The sequence below is a fragment of the Elephantulus edwardii genome, unplaced genomic scaffold (genome assembly GCF_000299155.1).
Source record: "Elephantulus edwardii isolate Elephantulus edwardi_28Jun2011 unplaced genomic scaffold, EleEdw1.0 scaffold00184, whole genome shotgun sequence".
NCBI classification, from domain to species: Eukaryota; Metazoa; Chordata; class Mammalia; order Macroscelidea; family Macroscelididae; genus Elephantulus; species Elephantulus edwardii.
The window spans coordinates 1,418,431-1,439,185 of record NW_006399934.1 but is presented as its reverse complement, the minus strand read 5'-3'; the positions used below and the strand labels follow the sequence as shown (position 1 = coordinate 1,439,185).

The window sequence follows — 20,755 nt, the reverse complement described above, 5'->3', positions numbered from 1 at the left end:
ATACTTTGGACATGTTGCAAGGAGGGACCAGTCCTTGGAGAGGGCCATCATGCTTGGGAGGGTGGAGGGACAGCGCAGGAGAGGAAGATGAGATGGATTGATCCAGTGACTGGGTAATGTGGTTAGGTGTGTCAGAGACAGTGAGATTGGCACAGGATAGAGCTGGATTTAGGGCTGTTACATATACATATACATATACATATACATATACAAATACATTTAGGGTCACTAGGAGTTGCAGGCAACTTGGGGGCATATAACAACAACATCAATTCACTTGGGCATGGGTTTTTGTGATTAGGCACAGAGTTTTACCAGGATCCCCTGTCTGGCCTGGTCTCTGGTCTGGTTGCCTAAGACATTATCAAGTTTCTTCAAGGAGTGATCTGGCCTGGAGGCAATTGCGACATTCTTCCTCTATACTAGGCCTTAAAAGGCCATGAGGTGTTCTACTAAAAATTTCTCAAAGAGATTTATAAAACAGGGAGCAAGAGTTATAAAAAAGAAGAATGACTAGCAAGGGAGTTGTTGGTGTTGTTAGGTGCCATCGAGTTGCTTGTAACTCATAAACACCCTAAGTACTACAGCTCTGAACCCTGTCCTATCCTGAGCCAGTCTTACTGACTCTGACACACCTACCCCTATTGCCCTAGTTACTCTATCAATCAATCTCATCGGGAGTCTTCCTCTCCTGCACTGTATTTCCACTCATGGTGTCCTTCTCCAAGGATCAGTCCCTCCTGGCCACATGCCCAAAGTAGATGAAATAGAGCTTCAAAATCCTAGTCTCCAAGGAGAAACTTGATTTCATCCTATGTAAGCAGATCTATTTGGTTTTTCGGCAGCCCGTGGTATGTTCAAGGCTTTTCTCCAGCACCATAACTCAAAGGCATCCACTCTTCTTCTATCCTCCTTAATATTATTCAGCTCTCCAATGCATAGCAAGTAATTGCAAAGACCTAGATCAGGCGCATCTTAGTCTCTAGAATGACATCATTGCTTCTCAGTACTCTGGAAATATCCCTGACAGCAGATATACCTAATGCAATTCGTCTTTTGATTTCTTGACTGCTGGTGACAAGAGTGTTGACTGTGGAACCGAGCAAGCTGAAATTGTTAACAATCTTAATCTTTGCTCCATCTATCATGATGCTGCCAATTGGCCCAGTGGTGAGAATCTGTCTTCTTTGTCTTGATGTTGAGCTTCAATCCATACTGAAGACTACAGTCCTTGACCCTCTGCAGCAACTGCTTCAGGCCCTCCTTAATTTCAGCAAATAAAGTGTTATTTGCATAATACAGGCTGTTGATGAGTCTTCCTCCAATCCTGATGCCACATTTCTTTTCATATAAAGTCCAGCTTCTCGAATGATCTATTCAGAATACGGATTGAAAAGGTATCGAGACAGGACACATCCCTAATACATTCCTTTTCTAATTTTGAACCATGTAGTGAGTGTTGAATATACCATGGACTGCTAGGAGAACAACCAGGTTTGTCCTGGAGAGGGTGAAGCCAGAGTGTTCCCTGGAGTCAAGGAATCTGAAGCTTCGTCTGACATACTTTGGGCATGTTGCAAGGAGGGACTGGTCCTTGGAGAGGGAAATCATGTTTGGGACAGTGTAGGGACAGCGCAGGAGAGGAAGACCCTTGATGAGATGGATCAGTTCTGTGAGTGGAGTGGTGGGAATGAATGTGTTTGAGACAGCGAGGTTGGCACAGGATAGAATGGCGTTTGGGGCTCTTGTACATAGGGTCGCTATGAGTCGCAAATGACTCGATGGCACATAACAACAACAGTGTTTCCTTGCTCTGTTGTAATGACTGCCTCCTGGCCCAAGTATAGGTTTCAATGAGTACAATCAGGTGTTCTGGGATTCCTACGGTTCTGAATGTTAGCCACAATTTGTTGTGATCCACACAGTGGATGCCATTGCATAGTCAATGAAACACTGATAGGAATTCCTCTGGTACTCTCTGCTTTTGGCCAAGATCCATCCAACATTGGCAATAATGTGGCAATAATGGCAAGTCTAGTGCCATGGCCTCTTGAGCATGAAGAAACACTCAAAATCATTGGCAACAAGAGAGATGTAAATCAAAACCACACTGGGATATCATCTCACCCCAATGGCAGTGGCAAAGTCTAATAGAACAGCAAGCAATAAATGTTGGAGAGGATGTGGAGAGATTGGAACTCACACTCTGTTGGTAGGATTGTAAAATGGTAGAACTACTCTGGAAGGCAGTTTGGAATTTCCTTAAAAAATATAATATAGAGACTGCTAAGAACATACCCCAAAGAAAACAGAACTGAGACACAAATGGAGATTTGTACACCAATGTTCACGGCAGCATTATTCACAATAGCAAGAACATTGAAACAGCCCAAATGTCCATCAACAAATGACTGGATTGAAAAACTATGGCACATTCACAGAATGGAATACTTTTGGGAGACCGCTGCTTTCAACTGACAGTCTACAACACTCACTAGTCTCTGCAAAATCAGTCTGCATACCTACAGTCACGTGAGTCATTCCCCTGAAGGGTCTCAGTTTTTGGGAGACCTTCCACCAAACCACTGTACCCAAGGGACATGGAGGAGCTAGGGAACTGGACGGAGAAGGGGCTGTTGATGTCACAGATTGAGTTATACAGCAAATGAAGCATTTGGAATAACTTTGACCCAGCACTGCTTGTAACTAGTTTGCTACTAATCTTAGCAGAATGAATTATGAATACAGAAAGGAATATCCCCAATGAGATGGACTGACACAGTGACTTTAGCAATGAGCTTGAGTGTGTCAGAGCTGATGAGTATGGCACAGGATAGGGCAAGGTTCAGATCACTGTTCATAGGGTTGCTATGAGTCCTGCTTGACTTGATGGCACATGACAACATTTACAGTACTTTGGTAGGGTGGAGGGACAGTGCAAGAGGGGAAGGCCCTCTATGAGGTGGATTGATTCAGTGACTTGGGTAATCGGATGGCTCTATTGGAGATGGTGCGATTGGCACAGGACAGAGCAGAGTTTAGGGCTGTTGTACATAGGGTCACTATGAGTCACAAACGACTTAACGGCACATACAACAACAACATAGATAAACATGTGGAAATATTTTCTGTCACATGTATAAGGTGAATTGATGCCTTTGAGCTATGGTGATGGAGGAGAGTATTAACTGTACCAAATGCTAGGAGAACAAACAAGTTTGTCCTGGAGAGCATGAAACCTGGCTGCTCCTTGGAGGCAAGGATTCTGAAGCTCCATCTGACATACTTTGGCCATGTTGTAAAGAGGGACTGTCCTTGGAGAGGGACATCACGGTTGAGAGGGCAGAGAGACGGCACAAGAGAGGAAGATACTGTATGAGATGGATTGACTCGGTGACTAGGGTAATGAGGGTAGGTGTGTCAGAGACAATGAGGTTGGCACAGGATAGAGCAGGGCTCAGAGCTGTTGTACAATGGGTTACAAGTACAAAGTCAACTTGGAAGAAATATGAACAACTCTGGGTAAGGTCAGCTTCTTGGCTGTGCAGACCTCTGCCCTTTGATCCCTGTTTGGGTCTGACAACTGTCTTGCTCAGATCGCTATGAGTTGTGACTAAATGGCACTTAACAACAACAATACATATATCTTCATGGATGTAGTTCTCAGGGACTTCAAATTCTGTTTTTCATGTTCTCCTTTTTCATCAGGATTTTTCTATAAAATATTTGATCAAAACATTCAGTAATGGCAGTCATGTGAAATATCAAGTTCTTCCGGTCCAATGGCAAAGGAAGTAATTAGCTATACATTTCATGTCTTCCTTACATTCCTGACACCCTTTTGATATCTTGAATAGCTGCTTGAACAATATTTTTTCTCTCCCCCGTGGTGGACCCTGAGGTGACCTCAATGAATTCTGTGATTCCCAACCATGGCTGTCCTTCATAATCACCTGGGATTCTTAAGAAAAACTAACGCCTATGTTCCACCACTAGAGATTATTTAATTGGCCTAGGAGGCAAGCTGAGCTTTGGGATTTTTAAAAGCTCCCCAGGTGACTCTAATATGTAGTCAAGGTTGAGCCCCATTGCTCCAAAGAAAGCCTGGAGTTTTGTTTAGAAACCCCCTGGCTTATTCAATCCATATGGACAGAGTGATTTTGTTTCTTGCTGAAGTGAGAAGACCTTGAAAGACAGGTAAAATATGGTGGTAAGGAAAACACATTGAGCAAAAGTTAGGAAGTAATCTGAGCTACCTAAGAAGTAGTAAATTATTTTGTTTACAATAGCAGAGATGAAGGGGAAAGGGCCATTTAAGAGCTGGGGGAAAGCTAGGTGATTTTATAGGAAGCGTTGGCGGTCAGATTTAATTCTGTAAAATACTTAATGAGTGATAAAAGTCTTTAAGGAGGCCACACCTCTTTGGTGGTTCAAAGCTGCCAATTGTTCTTTGGAAGGAAGACAGGAAATATCTTTGTATGAAATTTACAGTCTTGGAAACCCAGTGCAAGGCGAGGGTCAGCTATGAGTAAGTTCTGACTCATGGAAATCAGGTAGAAAGAGAGAGATAGGAGAGAGAGAGAGCCTTTAAGGTTTTTTGCAGTGGAGTTATATAAGAAGTCTGTTTAGGAAGGATAATCTGACAGCAGTATTGAAGGGGGGTTGGAGCAAAGAGGTAGGAAGTAGTGAGAACTGTCAGGGAATTGTCGCAATAATCCACAATGAGGTCATTTTTCTGGCAAGAGCTATGAGGTCATTTCTCTGGCAAGAGCTATGGTCTGAATAGAAAGTTACAGATTAAAAAAACTATTGTGGCAATAGAATGGACTGGATTTGTTTAATATACAAAGAATAAAGTGGGAGGGAGAGGTGGTGGCATTGAAAATGGGGCCTTTAGCAAAGGCAGGGAATGAGGCTTTTTTTTTAAATAGTATTTCAGCAGTTTGATTTGCAACATGCTGAGTTTGGAGGACCAGCAGGATTGTCCATGTGGCAGCGTGTTCTGTGGGCACTGCCAGAATGTCTGCATATAAATATATAAATTGGAGAGGCATTTGGTTAGAAATGATGGCTGAGTCTGGAGTGGATTCATTTTTCAAGGGAAAATAGAAGAAATTAAATCCAGAATTAGGGTGGGAAAGGAAAAAGAACAAAACCACAAAGGTTAGAGGAAAGAGGGAAGATCAGAGGTTTGTGTAGATAGGGAGAAGTTTCTAGATTGTACAAATGGGGTTGCTAACCAAAAGGTTGGAGATTTGAGTCCATCCATTTGGAGGCTCCTTGGAAGAAAGAACTGGCAATCTATGTTGTTGTTGTTGTTGTTAACTGCCATCGAGTCGCAGGCGACTCATAGAGACCCTATGAAGGAGAGTCCTCAATGCTTGTGTGGCAATCTATAGTTGTTGTTGTTGTTGTTGTTGTTGTTTGGTGCCGTTGAGTCGTAGACGACTCATAGCGACCCTATGAACGAACAGCCTGAGCGCTGTTCGTACATAAGAGTTTCCAGAGACAAGCCATTTGGGAAGCAGATGCCGCTCCTGTTTCCAGGCGGCAATCTATAGTACTTAAAACCACACACACACACACACACACACACACACACACACACGAAAAAGCCTTATTAAAAACACTATGGGAAAAAATAAGGGAGAAAAAAAGAAAGAAAAACCCTATGGAAGAAAATTCTATGCAAACAGCAACTGAATAATTTGAGTTTTAGTGAATATAACATTTTCCTGAATCCTAGGGAGTGGGGAAACCCAGGTCAAGAGGCAAAAATCAGAAAATTCAGGTAGGCAAGACACTGGGAAAATGTCACTGATTTTGTCTCCTGGTAACCTTTGGTCATTTGAATGAGCAGTTTCCATAAAGTAGGAAGTGGGAACATATTTCAGGGTTAAGTGTAATGGATATGATGGAAAAGACAGAACCAGACATTTCTGATAACAGTACTCCCTTATTTAAGGGAGTGGGGGGAAAGTGAGTAGGTGCTAAGGAAGTGAAAGCTGCAAAAGTGAATTCCATTTTCAAGAAATTCAGTGAGGGTGGCACATTAAACCCAAAACGTCCAAAAGAGACAAGATTTCCTCACTCAACCCCATCTTGCTCCTTTGTTCCCTGTTTTAGTGCATAGCTTCTCTTCTAGACTATAAGGTGCATGAAGTCAAGAGTCACATCTGTGTCTGACCAGCATCCCTGCTGTATCTACATGTGGTTTACACATATCCCAGGCCAGCTCTTTAGGACCCTGCCCTACCAGTGTACAACCCAGGCAACAAAATCCACTGCTTCTGCCCAACACCCTCACCCTCAAGCCTCCTGGTTATCCCCAAGTGTTGCTGTTGTTGTTAGGTTCTGTCAAGTTGACACAACAGAATGAAATCCTTTCCTGTTTTGCCCTGTCCTTGGTCTCTGCTGCGCTTAAGATGGTTGTTGCAGTTATTTAGCCTGTCCACATTCTTGAAAGTCCTCCCATCTTTCAATAACACTCTACTTTTCCAAACATGATGTCGTTTTCTAGGCACTGCTCCCTCCTGATAACATGAGACAGTTTCATCATCCTTGCTTCTAGGAAAAAGCAACTAGAAAAAGCAGCTGTATTTCTAAGTCTAATCTCCTCTCCTCTGCCCCCTTTTCCTTTTCTTTATCACCTACACTATCAAACACCACATAGATTTCCAGTACCAGAAAACTGAGGAGCAAGCATTTTCCCCCTCCCCTTGCTCCCTGACCACCACCACCCACCTTAGGCCTGGAGTTGTAGGTACAAACCTCTGGGTCTTCTTGTAAACTCCTCTTTCTCCAAAACCCTAAATTCTCTCTGGTAAGGTGTGAGAAGACAGCACTGGGGAAAGAGCCTGCTGAGAATAGACCCCAAGGTCTTCCTAGGTAGGCTCCTGGAAACCCCTCTGTTTTTCCCTTTTTGTGTATCTGTCTCTCTGGCAGCCTTTGCAAATGTCTCCTCGCACCTTTTCTCTTTGTTAGTTTTCTCATTTTTCCTAGAAGGGGTGATAAAGGAAGGTGAAAGGAGGAGCCAAAAGAAGGCTAGTCTTTGCAGGGGGTCGCAATCTTCCGGATTGCGGGTGATAAATCCACGTGGTCTCTTTAATAATGTCTTTCAGGAGTTCACACACGAACACATAGACCACAACAAGGCAAGGACCTCCAGGGATGCAGGATGTGGGTAGAGGAATGGTTCCCTCCCAGTTTTGGGGGTCCCTTCTGCGGGGCCGCCCTTGGCCTGAAGGGCAGGTAGGCAGGAGAAAGTATTTACAGGGAACAAGGACGTGTTTCTCATCCCATAGCGGAGGATTCTAAATAGGAAACCTCCCAAATTTCACTCCAAAAACAAAAGTAGAGGTTCTGGGATTAGCAAAATAGTCAACACTAGGGTGAGAGAATGGAAAGATTGTACTAGCAAAGAAAGGTGCGCGCACGCGCACAAGGCTTACCTACCCATGCTGGGTCCGCATTGGGAGGAAAAAAACCTGTCTTACTCGGGGGCGGGACCTGGTGGCGGGGTACAAACGCAATCACCGGACTGAATCAACCCGCGGGGGAGAAGGCGGAGCCTGCCGGCCAGGAGGCGGGGTTTGACATGACTGGGGCGGAGTCTATAAAGGAGGTGGGGCTTCTGGAATGAGGCTCCAGGCTGCGGAGCAGAGGCCAAGGGGGCTTGGCTGGGGGCGCTACAGGTAGAGCAGGTGGAGATATGAAGGGATTGAGGACCTGGTGTTTGGCGAGGATCCAGCGAAGCGGCGTCCCTGTGGGTGTGGGCTTTGGGAAAGTTCCTGAGGAACTGGATTCGGAGCATACTCGCAAGGTGAGAGGTTCTGTGGAGGCCGCGTTTAGGATGCATCCGCATCTGGCGACTCCAGAGGCGGGTATGCAGGTTACTCAGTGGGCCCAAGGCGTGACTGCAGTACGCCCTAGGGAGGTCGAGGGACACACGGTGGGGTGGGATTGGAGACGTCCCTATGGATCCCAGTAGTTCTCGTGGTGTTGCGCAGCGATGATTATGACCACGGTGAGGATGGTACAGAGCACCATGGCTGCGATGCCCACCGCCAGAGAGATGAAGGAGAAGTTCCGGGCCTCGCGTGATGCGATCTCCGCCGACACCATGTCTCCGCGGGCCAAGGCTGTGCGCACCTGCGGAGGAGGGGTGGGGAAGATGATCAGAGGGCTGCAGCCTGCCACCCAGTCTCCCTTTAAGCTCTCCTTAGAATGCTCAGCACTCCCTCGGAATAAAAAACACTGCATGAACACACCTCCACGTACCCCGGCCCCTCCACACACGCACCTGCACTGCCTTGAAGATGGCGATGATGCCCGTAGGCCAGAAGCAGCAGATGGTGGTCAGCACCGCAATGGGCATGTAGTCGTGCGGCGGGCGTCTTGGCTCCAGCAGGGCCAGTCCTGGACCCTGGGGCGGCGAGGGAAGCGTGGAGGTCACCCCCGCTCCCCCCGGGGCCCCGCCCGCGTAGGGCTGTGGAAGGAAGATTGGGGGAAGGGGTGTCACTCTTACCCTCTCCATCCCGCTAGTGGTCTCAGCTAGCTGAGGGAATTTTGCCCAGAGCTCATAAAATAATATTTGCCTATGATCCTTCCAGGACCCCCTTAAACTTCTTCTCGGTTTCTTCTTTTCATTTCCCCTATAACCCTAATAATTTTAAGCCCCTCTCCAAGAGATAACCTCAGCCCCTGCTCCTCATCTAGGTAGTCTCTCCCCACAACTTCAGCCCTATTCCTAAAGCCACACCCTCTACCCCTTCACTTTATTTCTACTCTTCAGCCACACCTACCTGGTGCCTTACACCCCGTGGTCCCCAGGTTCCATTTATTCCTCTTCTTTCAGACTCTTTCCTTTATTCAGACCAACTCTGGACCTCCAGATGTCTCCCCCTCTCAGAGTCTGACCTTTGACCCCAGCAGGCTAGATGTCCCCATGCAGATGATTCTTAGAGATCTTTACTCAACCTCCAGGCCTCCAACTTTAATTGGTTCCCAGGTTCCACCCCCTCCCCTTAATGAGGCTCTCTAGGCCTCGACCCTGACCCCGGACTCTTCCGGGACCCTGGGTCGTGTTTCCACCCCTCCAGCCCGTGTATTCACAAATCCAGGTCATCAATGGTGCCCTTCTCCTCCCAGGTCCCTGTCTGCCCAGCACTCACCGTGCCCACAGGGTAGACCGGCACGTAGGCTGTGCAGGGCTGTAGCTGTAGTGGGTAGCCTGGGGCCACGTAGCCCCCCAGCGGCAGCGTGCCCACCGCCCCCGTGTGCGTGGGCACCACGAAGCCGGGGGTCTGGGCTGTCTGGGAAGGCGCCGGCGGGGGCGGCGCGGCTGCCGCGGGCGGGGGCGGGGGCAGTGGGCCCTCGAAGCGAGTCTCCTGCAGGTAAGGGTCGGGTGGCATGCGGGGCAAGGTGGCACAGCCGGGTGGGGGCGCCCCGGCGGCCGGACCTGGTGGGGCATGGTGCGGGGGCCGCGGGAGAGTGGCGGAGGACGAGGGGCCGCGCTGAGCGCTGGCGCTGGAAGAGGCCAGGCCGCCGGCCCCTAAGCGCGGAAGGGTGGCAGTGCCGGACTGATGATAGTGGTGGTGATGGTGATGGTGCGAGGAAGGGGCAGCCTGTGGAGGCGGGGCCGGGGGTTCGGCTGGGGGCTGGGGGGCATTGTAGGGGGGAGGGGAAGTGTGAGGGACTGAGTCTGGAAGGCCTGCGGCGCATGAACGAGGGTAAGGGGCAAAGACCGACAGAGTTAAGGAGGGACACGGGGAAACAGACGGTCAGAGACAGAAAGAAAATGGAAGAGACAGGCATGTGAGGCACAATCTCTCATTCTTGGGTCAGGAGAGGGGTTATATCTAGGCCATCTGGCCCCCCTTCTTCCTTACAATCTAGTTTTGAGGTCACAACTCTCTCTGCTCCTCTCCTCCTTCAGCAACTTACATCTAGCTCGTAACAGCAATCTCCTGTCCTCGTTGCACTCGAGGTTGGCCTCTCTCAGTCCTGCGTGTGCATGTGTTGATATGCACACAGTGTTAACATGCGCTCAATTCAACAGTTGTATAAACACATGTGAGATAGCATGTTCTATTCTGCTGCTCCATCACTGGGGAGGGGTTGCCCCAACCTTTCTGGGAATCTGAACACTCCTTTAAGGTGGATAAAACAGGGTTCTTTGGATTTTACTTTCCTGCCAACCCCCATCTGATCCTGTCTCCATTTTGCCCCACCGGATTTCTTCAGGCGAGCCCACGACTGCCCATCTGTCATTCCCAATGATGCTATCCCTGCAGTACCTGGATGAAACTGAGGCACTCTTATGCCTCCCTCACCCTCTAAAACTGTCCCCCTCCCCGTGTGGTTGGCAAAGGGCAGAGGCAGAGACTGGAAGGAGGAAAGGAAGAGAAGGGAGGGGGAATAGAGAGAGGAGGGCGATTATGAGGATTGAGGCTGGAAAGGAGGACGAAACAAAATCGCTGTCGTGGGGTAGGGGGCTATTGGGGAAGGTTCTGGGGTCCAGGAGGGGTGGAGAGTCAAGAAACGGTGGAAAGAGCAGGATACAGTTTTGTTTTTGTGGTAGGTGGTGGTTTTTACCTGACTTTTCGGATGACATGCCTGCCTTCTCCCTGGGACAGGGTCCCTGAAGCCGGAATCGGGGTCTCTAACCAGCGCTCGAATCTGGGTGCGCGGATGGCGCAGCCCGGAGAGCAGCGCAGAGATGGAGCGATGGAGACAGCGGCGGCAGGGGGTGGGGGGTGGGGGGGAGCAGGGAGAGAGCGGGGAGGGGGGAACTTAAAGGGACCGAGGCGTGGAAGGGGGAGAGCTTCAGACGTCTTCCCACTTCGTCTCTCTCGGCTCTAGACCACCTCTTTCCTCCCCTCACCCTGTTATTCAAGCCCTCAGTTTGGGCTCCCTTTAAGTTGTCATGGAAACAAGGAGGCCAGACCCAGCGAGGAGGGTGGAACTAACCAAAGGGGGGAGGGAGAGAGAACTCTCTAGAGTCTGCCCTCCCTTCAAGACCCGCTGTAGTGATTATATTGTGGGAGGAAGCCAGCAGGTGCTCAATGAATTGGACAACCCAGTTCTCTCGGGACCTGCTTCACACCAGTCAGATGCCCACTCAGCTTCTCAGGGCTCCCAGAAGGGTCCTAGAATTTTCTCCCAAACCCTGGCCATGGTTACCCCTTCTTACCGGAGATAACAGGATGAGGTTTGTGAACTGTGTGCAGTGATGAGACCTACCCCTACGATGGTCTGAAAAGTTTTCGGGGTTATAGCTCTAACCTGTCTGTCACCTGGGCCTGAGTGGCTGGGTACAGTGGTCTGTAATTTGGTGGTAGCCGGGTCTTCTGGGGATGGGAGAATGGCTTGAGGATGTATCGATACCTTTTTCTTCTAGGACTAAAAAACCGGAAGTTCGTTTTTGACAGTTCTGTTTGGGAATATGCGCTTCCTCCTTTTGCTTCTCAGCTGCTTACAGTCCCAGAGCACCGGCTGTATTCAGATCCTTTCCCTAAATCACCCCCACCTACACCCACCCCCGTAGAGATGCAGCTACTTCCTTGAGCAGACTTAGGGTGCAGAGTTATTGCAGTCTTTTTATTTGCTTATTGCATCTTGGAAACGCGTAGGTGGTGTACTGAGACTTACACAAGTTGAGCTTTTTGTGAAAACACAGTTAAAGAATAATTATTACCCTCCCCTCTAAATTAGTACTTCCCAGCCCCTGTTAGAGGCAGTCTCCAGGTCTAAGCCCCCTCTGGGCCATTTATCAAAGTAATCAGGAGGCACTGCTGAGCTCTTCTGGCATGGACCAATCCTGAGATTTAAAACATTTCCCTTTACAGGACCTTCGCTTGAACACTTAATCCTTGTCCTGACCCCGTCACACTCTACAATTTAGGGAGAAAACTGGTTTTATTGAGACTTTTAGATTGAGGGAAGACCTCATGATCAGAGGCACACACAAGTTGGGAAATCTTCCCCCTCCAAAATCCACTACACTGGCAGAGAGGTAGGATGGGGAAAGTGTGGTGGGTGTATTTAGCGTTTAGAGATAATGTCCCTACCTCCAGAAATGTCTTTAAAAGTTAAGTAAAAACCCTTACCCAGGCGCTGAGGTGTCAAGGGACGCTGGAAACGCTTGAGTGGGAGGGCCTTGGTTGGAAAGAGCCTTACAGGCAGTTCCTCAAAAAGCCACATTAGTGAGGGTGCAAGGGTTGAAAGAGTTAGTTGAAAGGATTACGGGGTGAGTCAGTAAGGCCTCAGGGCAGGAGCTGTGGGCCGGGCCACACTTAGCTCAAGGGGCCTCTAGGACACTCCACGTCTCTGTAGACAAGGGCCCTACACGTACTCCAGAATGAAGAGTTGTAAGACGATCACCGCAGCAACTGGATAGTGGGGCAGACAGGTGGAGGGACACGCTTTTGCCCTGGTGGGTTTTAGCCTTCCAGGACAATAACCGCTTCTCACCTGATGTTGGATAAAATGCAGACAAAATTCAGTCTCTAGTTCATCCTCCCACCCACTCTGTCTCCCCTTCCCTAACCGCCACCCCCGCCCCCGACTTGAAGGAGAACTTAGTGTTCTGCCTTTCAAAAAGCCTGACGCCTTGGTTGGGAAGTAGGGGAGAAATCAAGATAGGAAAATCAGACCCTTCGGTCGCTTAAGTGCAACCAAGCACCAAAAGGCCGCCTGTCAATTTGCAGGATAGACTTACAGCTACTGCTTCTCCCCACTAGCCTAAATGGAACGCTCCACCTATTTCCTCCCCCGCTCCCAGAGCGTAATAGAACCTTCCAGTGCCCCTCCGGTCCCCGGCCTGCGTTGCTGGGGACGCTTACACAGTTGCCAGGGAAAGCCCCGGACGTGACGGCGGTGCGCGACCCCGAGCAGCCTCCCTCACTACTCCCCCACGTCCGTCATTCCCGTGCGCGCTCCCTTCTCACACCCTTCCCCTCCCCCTTGGGTGCCAGACTAGGGAGAAGTAAACAGCGGGCTGAGCGAGGCCTGCGGACCCAGGCCAGGTGGGAGTTTGCACTCTCCAGGGGGCCTGAGCTGCTGCTCAGAGGTCTTGCAAAATCTCGAGTTGTGCATAATGCATTAGGAAGATCCTGGGCCTAGGGACTTGGTGCCCCAACGCTGAGTTGGAGGCGGGGCTTCAGGAGCGCTTTGGTGCGTCTACGTGGTAGGGGTGTGTGTGTAAGAGGGAGGGAGGGGAGGACCCGAGTAGGTTAAAAGTAGGTTATTCTACAAGGTCCGGTGAGAGCGGGGGTGGGTGCCTTGGTTGCCAGGCGTCTGTTCTGAAGGGAGGAGGCGTTGCCATTTCCTTCACAGGCCTTCATCATTCCCATTCTTAGGCAGGAGCATGCTGGGGCTCTGGGGGCCACGTCTCCCCCCTGCGGGAGTCCTGTTCTTGTTGCCGCTCCTGCCACTGCTACTACTGCCAGCGACCCCAGCGCCCCACCGCGCCACCTACAAGCCGGTCATCGTGGTGCACGGGCTCTTTGACAGCTCTTACAGCTTCCGCCACCTGCTGGACTACATCAACCAGGTCTGGCTGGGGATGTCCCAGTTGAGGGCATGGGAGGAGTGTAAAATGAAAAGGAGGGAAAAAAGGAACTAAAATTGACCCTCTCCATCCTATCCAGTTCTTCTTGTACTAGTGATGGAGTGGGGAGAGGTGGGGTTATGATCCTGCTTCTGGGAGGACACTGGCCAAACGCTAGCTGGGGACCGATGTGGGAGGATCTTCATAGTTCTTCCCAGTGACTGGATTGCCTTCTCCCCACAGACACACCCCGGGACTGTGGTGACAGTGCTTGATCTCTTCGATGGGAGAGAGAGCTTGCGTCCCCTGTGGGAACAGGTACAAGGATTCCGAGAAGCTGTGGCCCCCATAATGGCGAAGGCCCCTGAAGGAGTACATCTCATCTGCTACTCTCAGGGTAGGAGGCCCCATTCAACTCCTGAACCCCATCTGAAGCTTGATCCACACCTGAGGGATACTTCCTAGTGTCCATTTTTTAAAAACCACTTGACATCTGAGTCCTTTCTAACTTCCCTCACACCTGGTTCAACACTGTATGTTTTGACTGGAAAGAAGGCTCCTTGATATGCTGCCTACTTCTTTCCCTGTTTCTTAGGGTTCTTGATACCCTTTCTTTGACTTAAAGGATAACTCAGCAGTTATGAGCACTCTGGAGTTAGTAAGGAGGCTCAGATTCTGATTCTAGCTCTGCCACTATACATACATGCCCTTTGGCATGAACTGTGCCTGCCTCTATCTCCTTTGTGTCATTACTGTTGTAAAGGGAAGGGAGAAGGGGACTTATTAACCTGGCTGTCCCTAAGTCCTTGCCCACTGTGGTGTTCTGCCTGTAGGAGGTCTTGTGTGCCGGGCACTGCTCTCTGTCATGGATGATCACAATGTGGATTCTTTCATTTCCCTCTCCTCTCCACAGATGGGACAGTATGGAGGTAAGTGGGCACTGGGCTCCATAGATGCCCCCCCAGGTGTGTGTGGCACAGATCTTTGGAGCTACTTAACACTGCCATTCTCTTGCCAGATACAGACTATTTGAAGTGGCTATTTCCTACCTCCATGAGGTCGAACCTTTATCGGATCTGCTATAGCCCCTGGGGCCAGGAATTCTCTATTTGCAACTATTGGCACGGTGAGTGGGGATGCTGAAATGAGGTCTCCTTGGGAGAAGGCACCTTGGTAAGCCCTGCTACCCTTATCTCCCCCATACCAATTGCATTGATAACAATGATGATAACATGTATGTATCTGCTGAGAATTTACTGTGTGTCAGCGACTGTTCAAAATGCTTTCTGTATATTATTTCTCAGAAAGTATAGTGCAGTGGTCAGCAAATCTTTTCTGTAAGGGGTCCTATAGTAAATACTTTTGGCTTTGCAAGCCATACCACCTCTTTTGTAAGCTCTGCTGTTGTGGTGTGAAAGCAGCCTTAGATAATATGTAAATGGATGAGCATAACTGTTCCAATAAAACTTTATTTTTAAAAACCAGCAGGCTGCATTTGTCCCACGCATCATAGTTTGCCAATCCTCTAGTGTAATGTTTAAGACCCTTGATAATGGGTCTTGACTATGTGAATTTGAATCATGATTTTGCTGGATGACTTGGAACAAGTTACTCAGTTTTCCACATCTGTAATATAATAATATAGCACCTACCTCATAAAGTTATTGTGAAAAGTGAACAAACTAATGAGTGCAATGTACTTGGAACAGTTCTTGGCACGCAGTATGCACCAGGTTAAAGTGTTTTCTGAAATGTTTACTGACATTATGGCAAATTTTCTTATTGGTCATTTAGCCTTCATTCTTCTTTATCTAACTGCTCTTTGTACCCAGATCCTCACCATGATGACTTGTACCTCAATGCCAGCAGCTTCCTGGCACTGATCAATGGAGAAAGAGACCATCCCAATGCCACTGGTAAGACCCTATAACCACTTCCCCTAGTCCTCTTTTCTGCCTCTTTTAACCCTTTGTATCCCCTTCCTGAGCCTGGCCTGGCCTGACCTCTGTGGCTTAACCATTCTTTCTTCTCACCCTGCAGCATGGCGGAAGAACTTTCTCCGTGTGGGACATCTGGTGCTGATTGGGGGTCCTGATGATGGTGTTATTACCCCTTGGCAGTCCAGGTAATAAGGCGCCGATGTTCTTAAGGTTGGCTGAGATGTCTGCCTTTTTCTTTAGTTAAGCTTTGAGCTTGAATTGTTTTTGTCCAAATGTCGGCTATGTAATTGACCCTTGAAAAACACAGGTTTGAACTGCCTGGGACCACTTATACTCTATTTGTTTTTCCTGTTGCTGCTGCAGAAAGCTCAAGTATCGGTTTAAAACGTTATGTGATGACAGTCATCACAGCAGAGCTGTGCACACAGACATCTTAGTTTCACATACTGACAACCTTTACATTATCTACAACAGTAACAGGAAAAAATGCAGATGTAAATCCATGCTCTTCAAGGGTCCACTCTACATTGCTGTTCAGAGGCAACATCTAATCAATGCTTAAAACTGTCACTGTTCATTCATAAGCTTCTATCCATAATTCAAGACAAAAAGCTAAGAGTTGCCCTCTGGCCCATTGTCTAGTATTACTAAGTCTTACTTCCTTAGTCCTAGTTACTAATCCTAAGTGATTCTACTTCTTCTCCATTCCTCTACCTCCTCTTTATGAAAACTATATTTTGAAATAATTAAGATTCATGGGAAGTTGCAAAAACAGTACAGAGAGACCCTGTGTATATTTTATCCAATTTCCCCATGACTACATCTTTTGTAACCATAGCAGAGTGTTAAAACCAGGAAATTTACATTGGCCTAGTGTGGGTATATAGGTCCATGGTACTTTATCACATTTCTTACGAACACTTTTTAGTTCATGGACCACTTTGACAACCTCCAACTGGCCCCTTACCTCCAGCCTGGCTTTCTCCATCCTATTCCTCAGGAAAATCATGAAGACTCTGGATGAGATGGATTGATACAGTGACTGAGGCAATGGATGTTGGTGTGTCAGAATCAGCGAGACTGGCTCAGGACAGGGAAGGATTCAGAGCTGCTGTATAGGGTCACTATGGGTCACAGGCAACTCGACAGCACTTAACAATAACAAGTACGTTAAGTATTTGCTTGCCTTTGTTACAGACCATCACGAATGATCTGAAGTGTCATCTGCTCTACTTTAGTCACTCAACAAATATTTATTGAGCACTATTATGCTTCCCTGGGTGGTGCAAGTCACATATGGAATGGCACCAAGGAAGAAAGGCCTACAGATCTGCTTCTGCAAAAATTAGAGCCAAGAAAACGCTGTGGATTATCTGCTTCATAACACATGTGGTCACAAGTCAGAACTTAATCAGTGCTGTTGGGTTAGGTTTTAATTTACTGCGTACCCAGACACTATTCTGGACCTTGAGATGTTCTCGTTAGGTGTCATCAATTTGATTGTAACTTAAAGTGGCCTTATGAACAACAGATGTGAACCTCGTCCTGTCTTCTGACTACCTCACCATCTTTGATACATTCAAGTCCATTGTTTCAGTCACTGCGTCAATCTTGATGGTCTCCTCTCTTTCCCTGACGTCTTTCCCAGCATGATGTCTTTTTCCGAGCACTGGCTCCTTCTGACAAAATGCCCAAAGCATGTGAGGCAAAGGTTCACTATTCTTACCTCTAATGGAGCACTCTGGGCTGCAATTCTTCCAAGACAGATATATTTGTTCTTTGACAGTCTGTGATATATACTCAGTGCTCTTCTCAAACTTCAACTCTAAGGCATAGATTTTTTTCCCCCCTTCCAACTCATTGTCCAATTTTCGGATGTGCAGGAAGGAATAGAAAATACCATGGTTTGTATCAGGTATGCTTCAGTCCTCAAACTGACATGCTTGCTTTTTAGCACTTCAAAGAGATCCTTGATGACAGCTTTTCCCAGTGCAGCATGTCTTGATTTCTTGACTGCTGCTACCATGGGTGTTGATTGTGATTTCAGGTAAAGTGAAATCTTTGACAACTTCAGTGCTTTCTCAATCTGTCATGATATTGTTTTCTTGGCAGTTGATGGGTTATTTAGTAGTCTTCTCCAGCACCATAACTCAAAGGCACCAATTCTTCTGTCATTTTTATTCACTGACTCTCAGATGTATAGCAAGTAATTGAAAAGACTGTGGCTGAGATCAGGCACACTTTTGTCTTTAAACTAACATCCTTGACTGTAAACTTTCCCAGTGTAACATGACTTTTCATTTCTTGTTAGTACAATGGTGTTGATTGTGGATCCAAGTAAGATGAAGTCATTGACAATTTCTATCTTTACTCCATCAGTCATGATGTTGCCTATTGATCCAATGGTGAGGATTTTTGCTTCTATAATATTGAGATATAATCCATACCAAAGGCTCTGCTCTTCTACAGCAAGGGTTTCAAATATGGCCTGAGGAGGATGCAGCCAAGTGGTGCGCAGAGGGAAGGATGGTGAAACGTCATCTTACATGCTTGGAGCATTGTAAAAGGAGCAAGGCCCTTGGTGGATATGGCAGTATCTAATATCTGCTAACTTCACAAGTCTCCATCATCATCATCCACAGCACAAAACCAATTCCCATGAAGTTAAACATATCCCCACGCTCCTGCACCTCTTTCCACTAATTTCAACACTAATCTTACTGCTCTTCTGGGTCCAAAATCCATGGTGATAGCTCACGATTAGAGGTTTATTAGGGAAGTTAACAGGATATAATTTCATTTGGTAACAGGATACAGTCTCTCAGTCAGGACAGCCTCTGAACCAAGGGCTCAAAAGCCCCTCAGGCTTCAACCTCATGACTCTTGCCCAGTGTTAACAAATTCTTGGTACTGCTAATTATGGCTCTTCACCCCCAGTGCTCCAACAAATTTGGATGAAGGCTCTGGTTCCGTGGAGTAGCAGTCCCAAGGTCAGCTCTGTTTTGTGTCAGGTCTCTGGTTCTCTGCTGTGGGTGCTGCTGCTTTCCTGTGGATCTGGCTGACAAAACAATCTCTGGCCTTAAAGGGCATGTTGCATTCTCTGCTTCTTTGCTGGTGGTGAGATTCTCAAATTCTGTTTCTGAATCTGCTCAATTTAATGGCAAGACTTATCAGTCTCCTTGTGGTTAGATTAACATGCCCTATTTGCATATTCCCAACCATCTACTAGTCAAAGTTAATGTTAGGAAAGCTACTTTGAACAATAAACCCTTAACATCTCAGGCAACTTGTTAGGAGGAAGTTAGTCCTTGGAAAAAGACTTCATGCACAGAAAGTGGAAGATCAACAAAAAAGGATATGACCCTTAATGCAACTTAATGCAATGGATTAACACAGTGACTGTTAACAGTGGGCTCACGTGTCGCAGAGACAATGAAGATGGCACAGGCAAGGTCTAGATCTGTCATTCATAGGGTCACCATGAGTTATCATCAACTCAATAGTACTTAACAACATCATGGTGTTGTGTATTAGACCAGTGATGATGACTTTAGTTTTCTCGTTGAATATAACCCATCTTTGTCATCTTTGTATCATTCTGATTTTTTAAAATTTATTTTAATGAAAGTTTATGGAGACTTTGGATTTCCATTCATTCCTTGTTGCCCATGCCTCCCCCCACTTTGCTTTTTGTTTTGAAAAGTTAAAAAAAACCCAAACAACAATCTTTCATTGTTATACAACCCCCCCGCCCCCAGTCCACTCCACTATGTAACTTTCATTCTGGACTCTTGTCATGACAATAATACCTAATCATATATTCCTCCTAAATAGTTCTCTCCCTCATCTGTTTCAATGCAGTGTACATTATTTATCCCCTCTTAGTTTCCCCCCAACTCCAACGTCATACCCACTTTTACAACAGTGGCAATATGCAATATTTGTCCTTTTGTGACTGAAATATTTCACTCAGCATAATGTCCTCCTGGGTCACCCATTTTTTTTTTCTTCTTAAGCTTTCTTTATTTATTTTTTTTTAATTCAGAAGATTTTATTTTTATGTAGTCCATTTATCAATATTCTTTTTTTTAAATTTAGTTTATTTTTCATTTCAATGAACATCTACAGAGATTTTGGAATTCCATTCATTCATTGCTGCACCTTTCTCCCCGCACAATTTTTTTTTAATAATTTTAATGAGCATTTACAGAGATTTTGGATTTCCATTCATTCATTGCTGGGGTCACCCATTTTGTATAATATTTCATGAGTTCTTTGTTTTTCAGTACAGTGTAGTATGAATATACCAGAGCTTCTCTAGCCATTCATTTGTTGATGGGCAGTTGGATGTTTTCTAGCTTTTTGCTATTGTGAACAGAGCCGCAGTAAACGTGGGTGTGCATATATCTGCTTGGGTGATGAGCCAAAGTTTTTTCACCCAGGTTGAGCTTGCGACTGACTACTGGTTGTTCAATATGTGGCCAAGCTTTGTGGTACAGAGGGATTGGACCTTTTCTGTTGACGAAAGCATAATACAAATGTTGCAGATTTTGATGCCTTTTACTGCAATACTTCTGTGCAGTAATGGTTTCACCCAGATTCAAGAAGTGTTAGTGGATTAATCTGACTGCAGACCACTATTTGTTTTGGGTGTAAGCTTGATGTGGTGCAATGTTTTCAGAGCTTCACCTGGCTCTAACCACTAGATACACAGTTGTCACAGAAGATTTATTTTTTTAATTACATATTACAATATGATCAAGAAATGGATCTTTTTATTGTGAAAAAGGAGTGCAGAACAGATATCAAAGTGGTGGTTGCTTTGATTTTGTTCAATTTGTGTGGTACACATTTGGAGAGCTGCTTCAATTTTCCGACTGACCACAGCATGATTGACTTGGGAGTTCTGCAACTTCTCTTGTAGTTTTGTGGGGACTAGCGCCCTCAGCTGGTCATTGGTGATAAAACCTTTGAATTTGGATTTACCGCCTTGGAAGATTTGCAACTAATGTTCTAAATGTACTAAAGAGTACTCTGGACTCTTTAACACTTCCCTCACCCCTGTCCACTGATATTTTGACCTGTTTATGCTCCTGCCACGTTTGAATTCAGAAAAGTAAATGTGGCAAAAATTTTCTTTTGACATTGTATGTTCTACATACTAAAAATACACAAAAATGCAATTTATATATAAAACCAACCACACAGAAAGAATGAACATAAAGTAAGTGTTAAGTTTAATATTTAATAAGATTTATTATTA

General features: G+C 46.6%; 2 protein-coding genes across 2 annotated transcripts in view; one reads left to right on the top strand and one right to left on the bottom strand.

The window, feature by feature from the left end:
- Positions 1-7,974: 7,974 nt before the first annotated feature.
- On the bottom strand, positions 7,975-10,734 carry PRRT1 (proline-rich transmembrane protein 1). Its single transcript, XM_006896156.1, has 4 exons — positions 10,597-10,734; positions 9,174-9,712; positions 8,303-8,488; positions 7,975-8,151 (listed from the first exon to the last, which is right to left on the bottom strand). The coding sequence occupies exons 1-4, from the start codon at positions 10,613-10,615 to the stop codon at positions 7,975-7,977; spliced, it is 921 nt and encodes a 306-aa protein (XP_006896218.1). The 5' UTR covers positions 10,616-10,734.
- Positions 10,735-12,361: 1,627 nt separating this feature from the next.
- Positions 12,362-20,755, top strand: part of PPT2 (palmitoyl-protein thioesterase 2) — a 28,894-nt gene continuing 20,500 nt past the window's right edge. The window contains exons 1-7 of the mRNA XM_006896154.1: positions 12,362-12,371; positions 13,362-13,555; positions 13,796-13,949; positions 14,386-14,481; positions 14,571-14,678; positions 15,385-15,468; positions 15,593-15,677. Coding sequence (XP_006896216.1) covers positions 12,362-12,371; positions 13,362-13,555; positions 13,796-13,949; positions 14,386-14,481; positions 14,571-14,678; positions 15,385-15,468; positions 15,593-15,677 — 731 coding nt within the window. The remainder of the gene's footprint in view (positions 12,372-13,361; positions 13,556-13,795; positions 13,950-14,385; positions 14,482-14,570; positions 14,679-15,384; positions 15,469-15,592; positions 15,678-20,755) is intronic.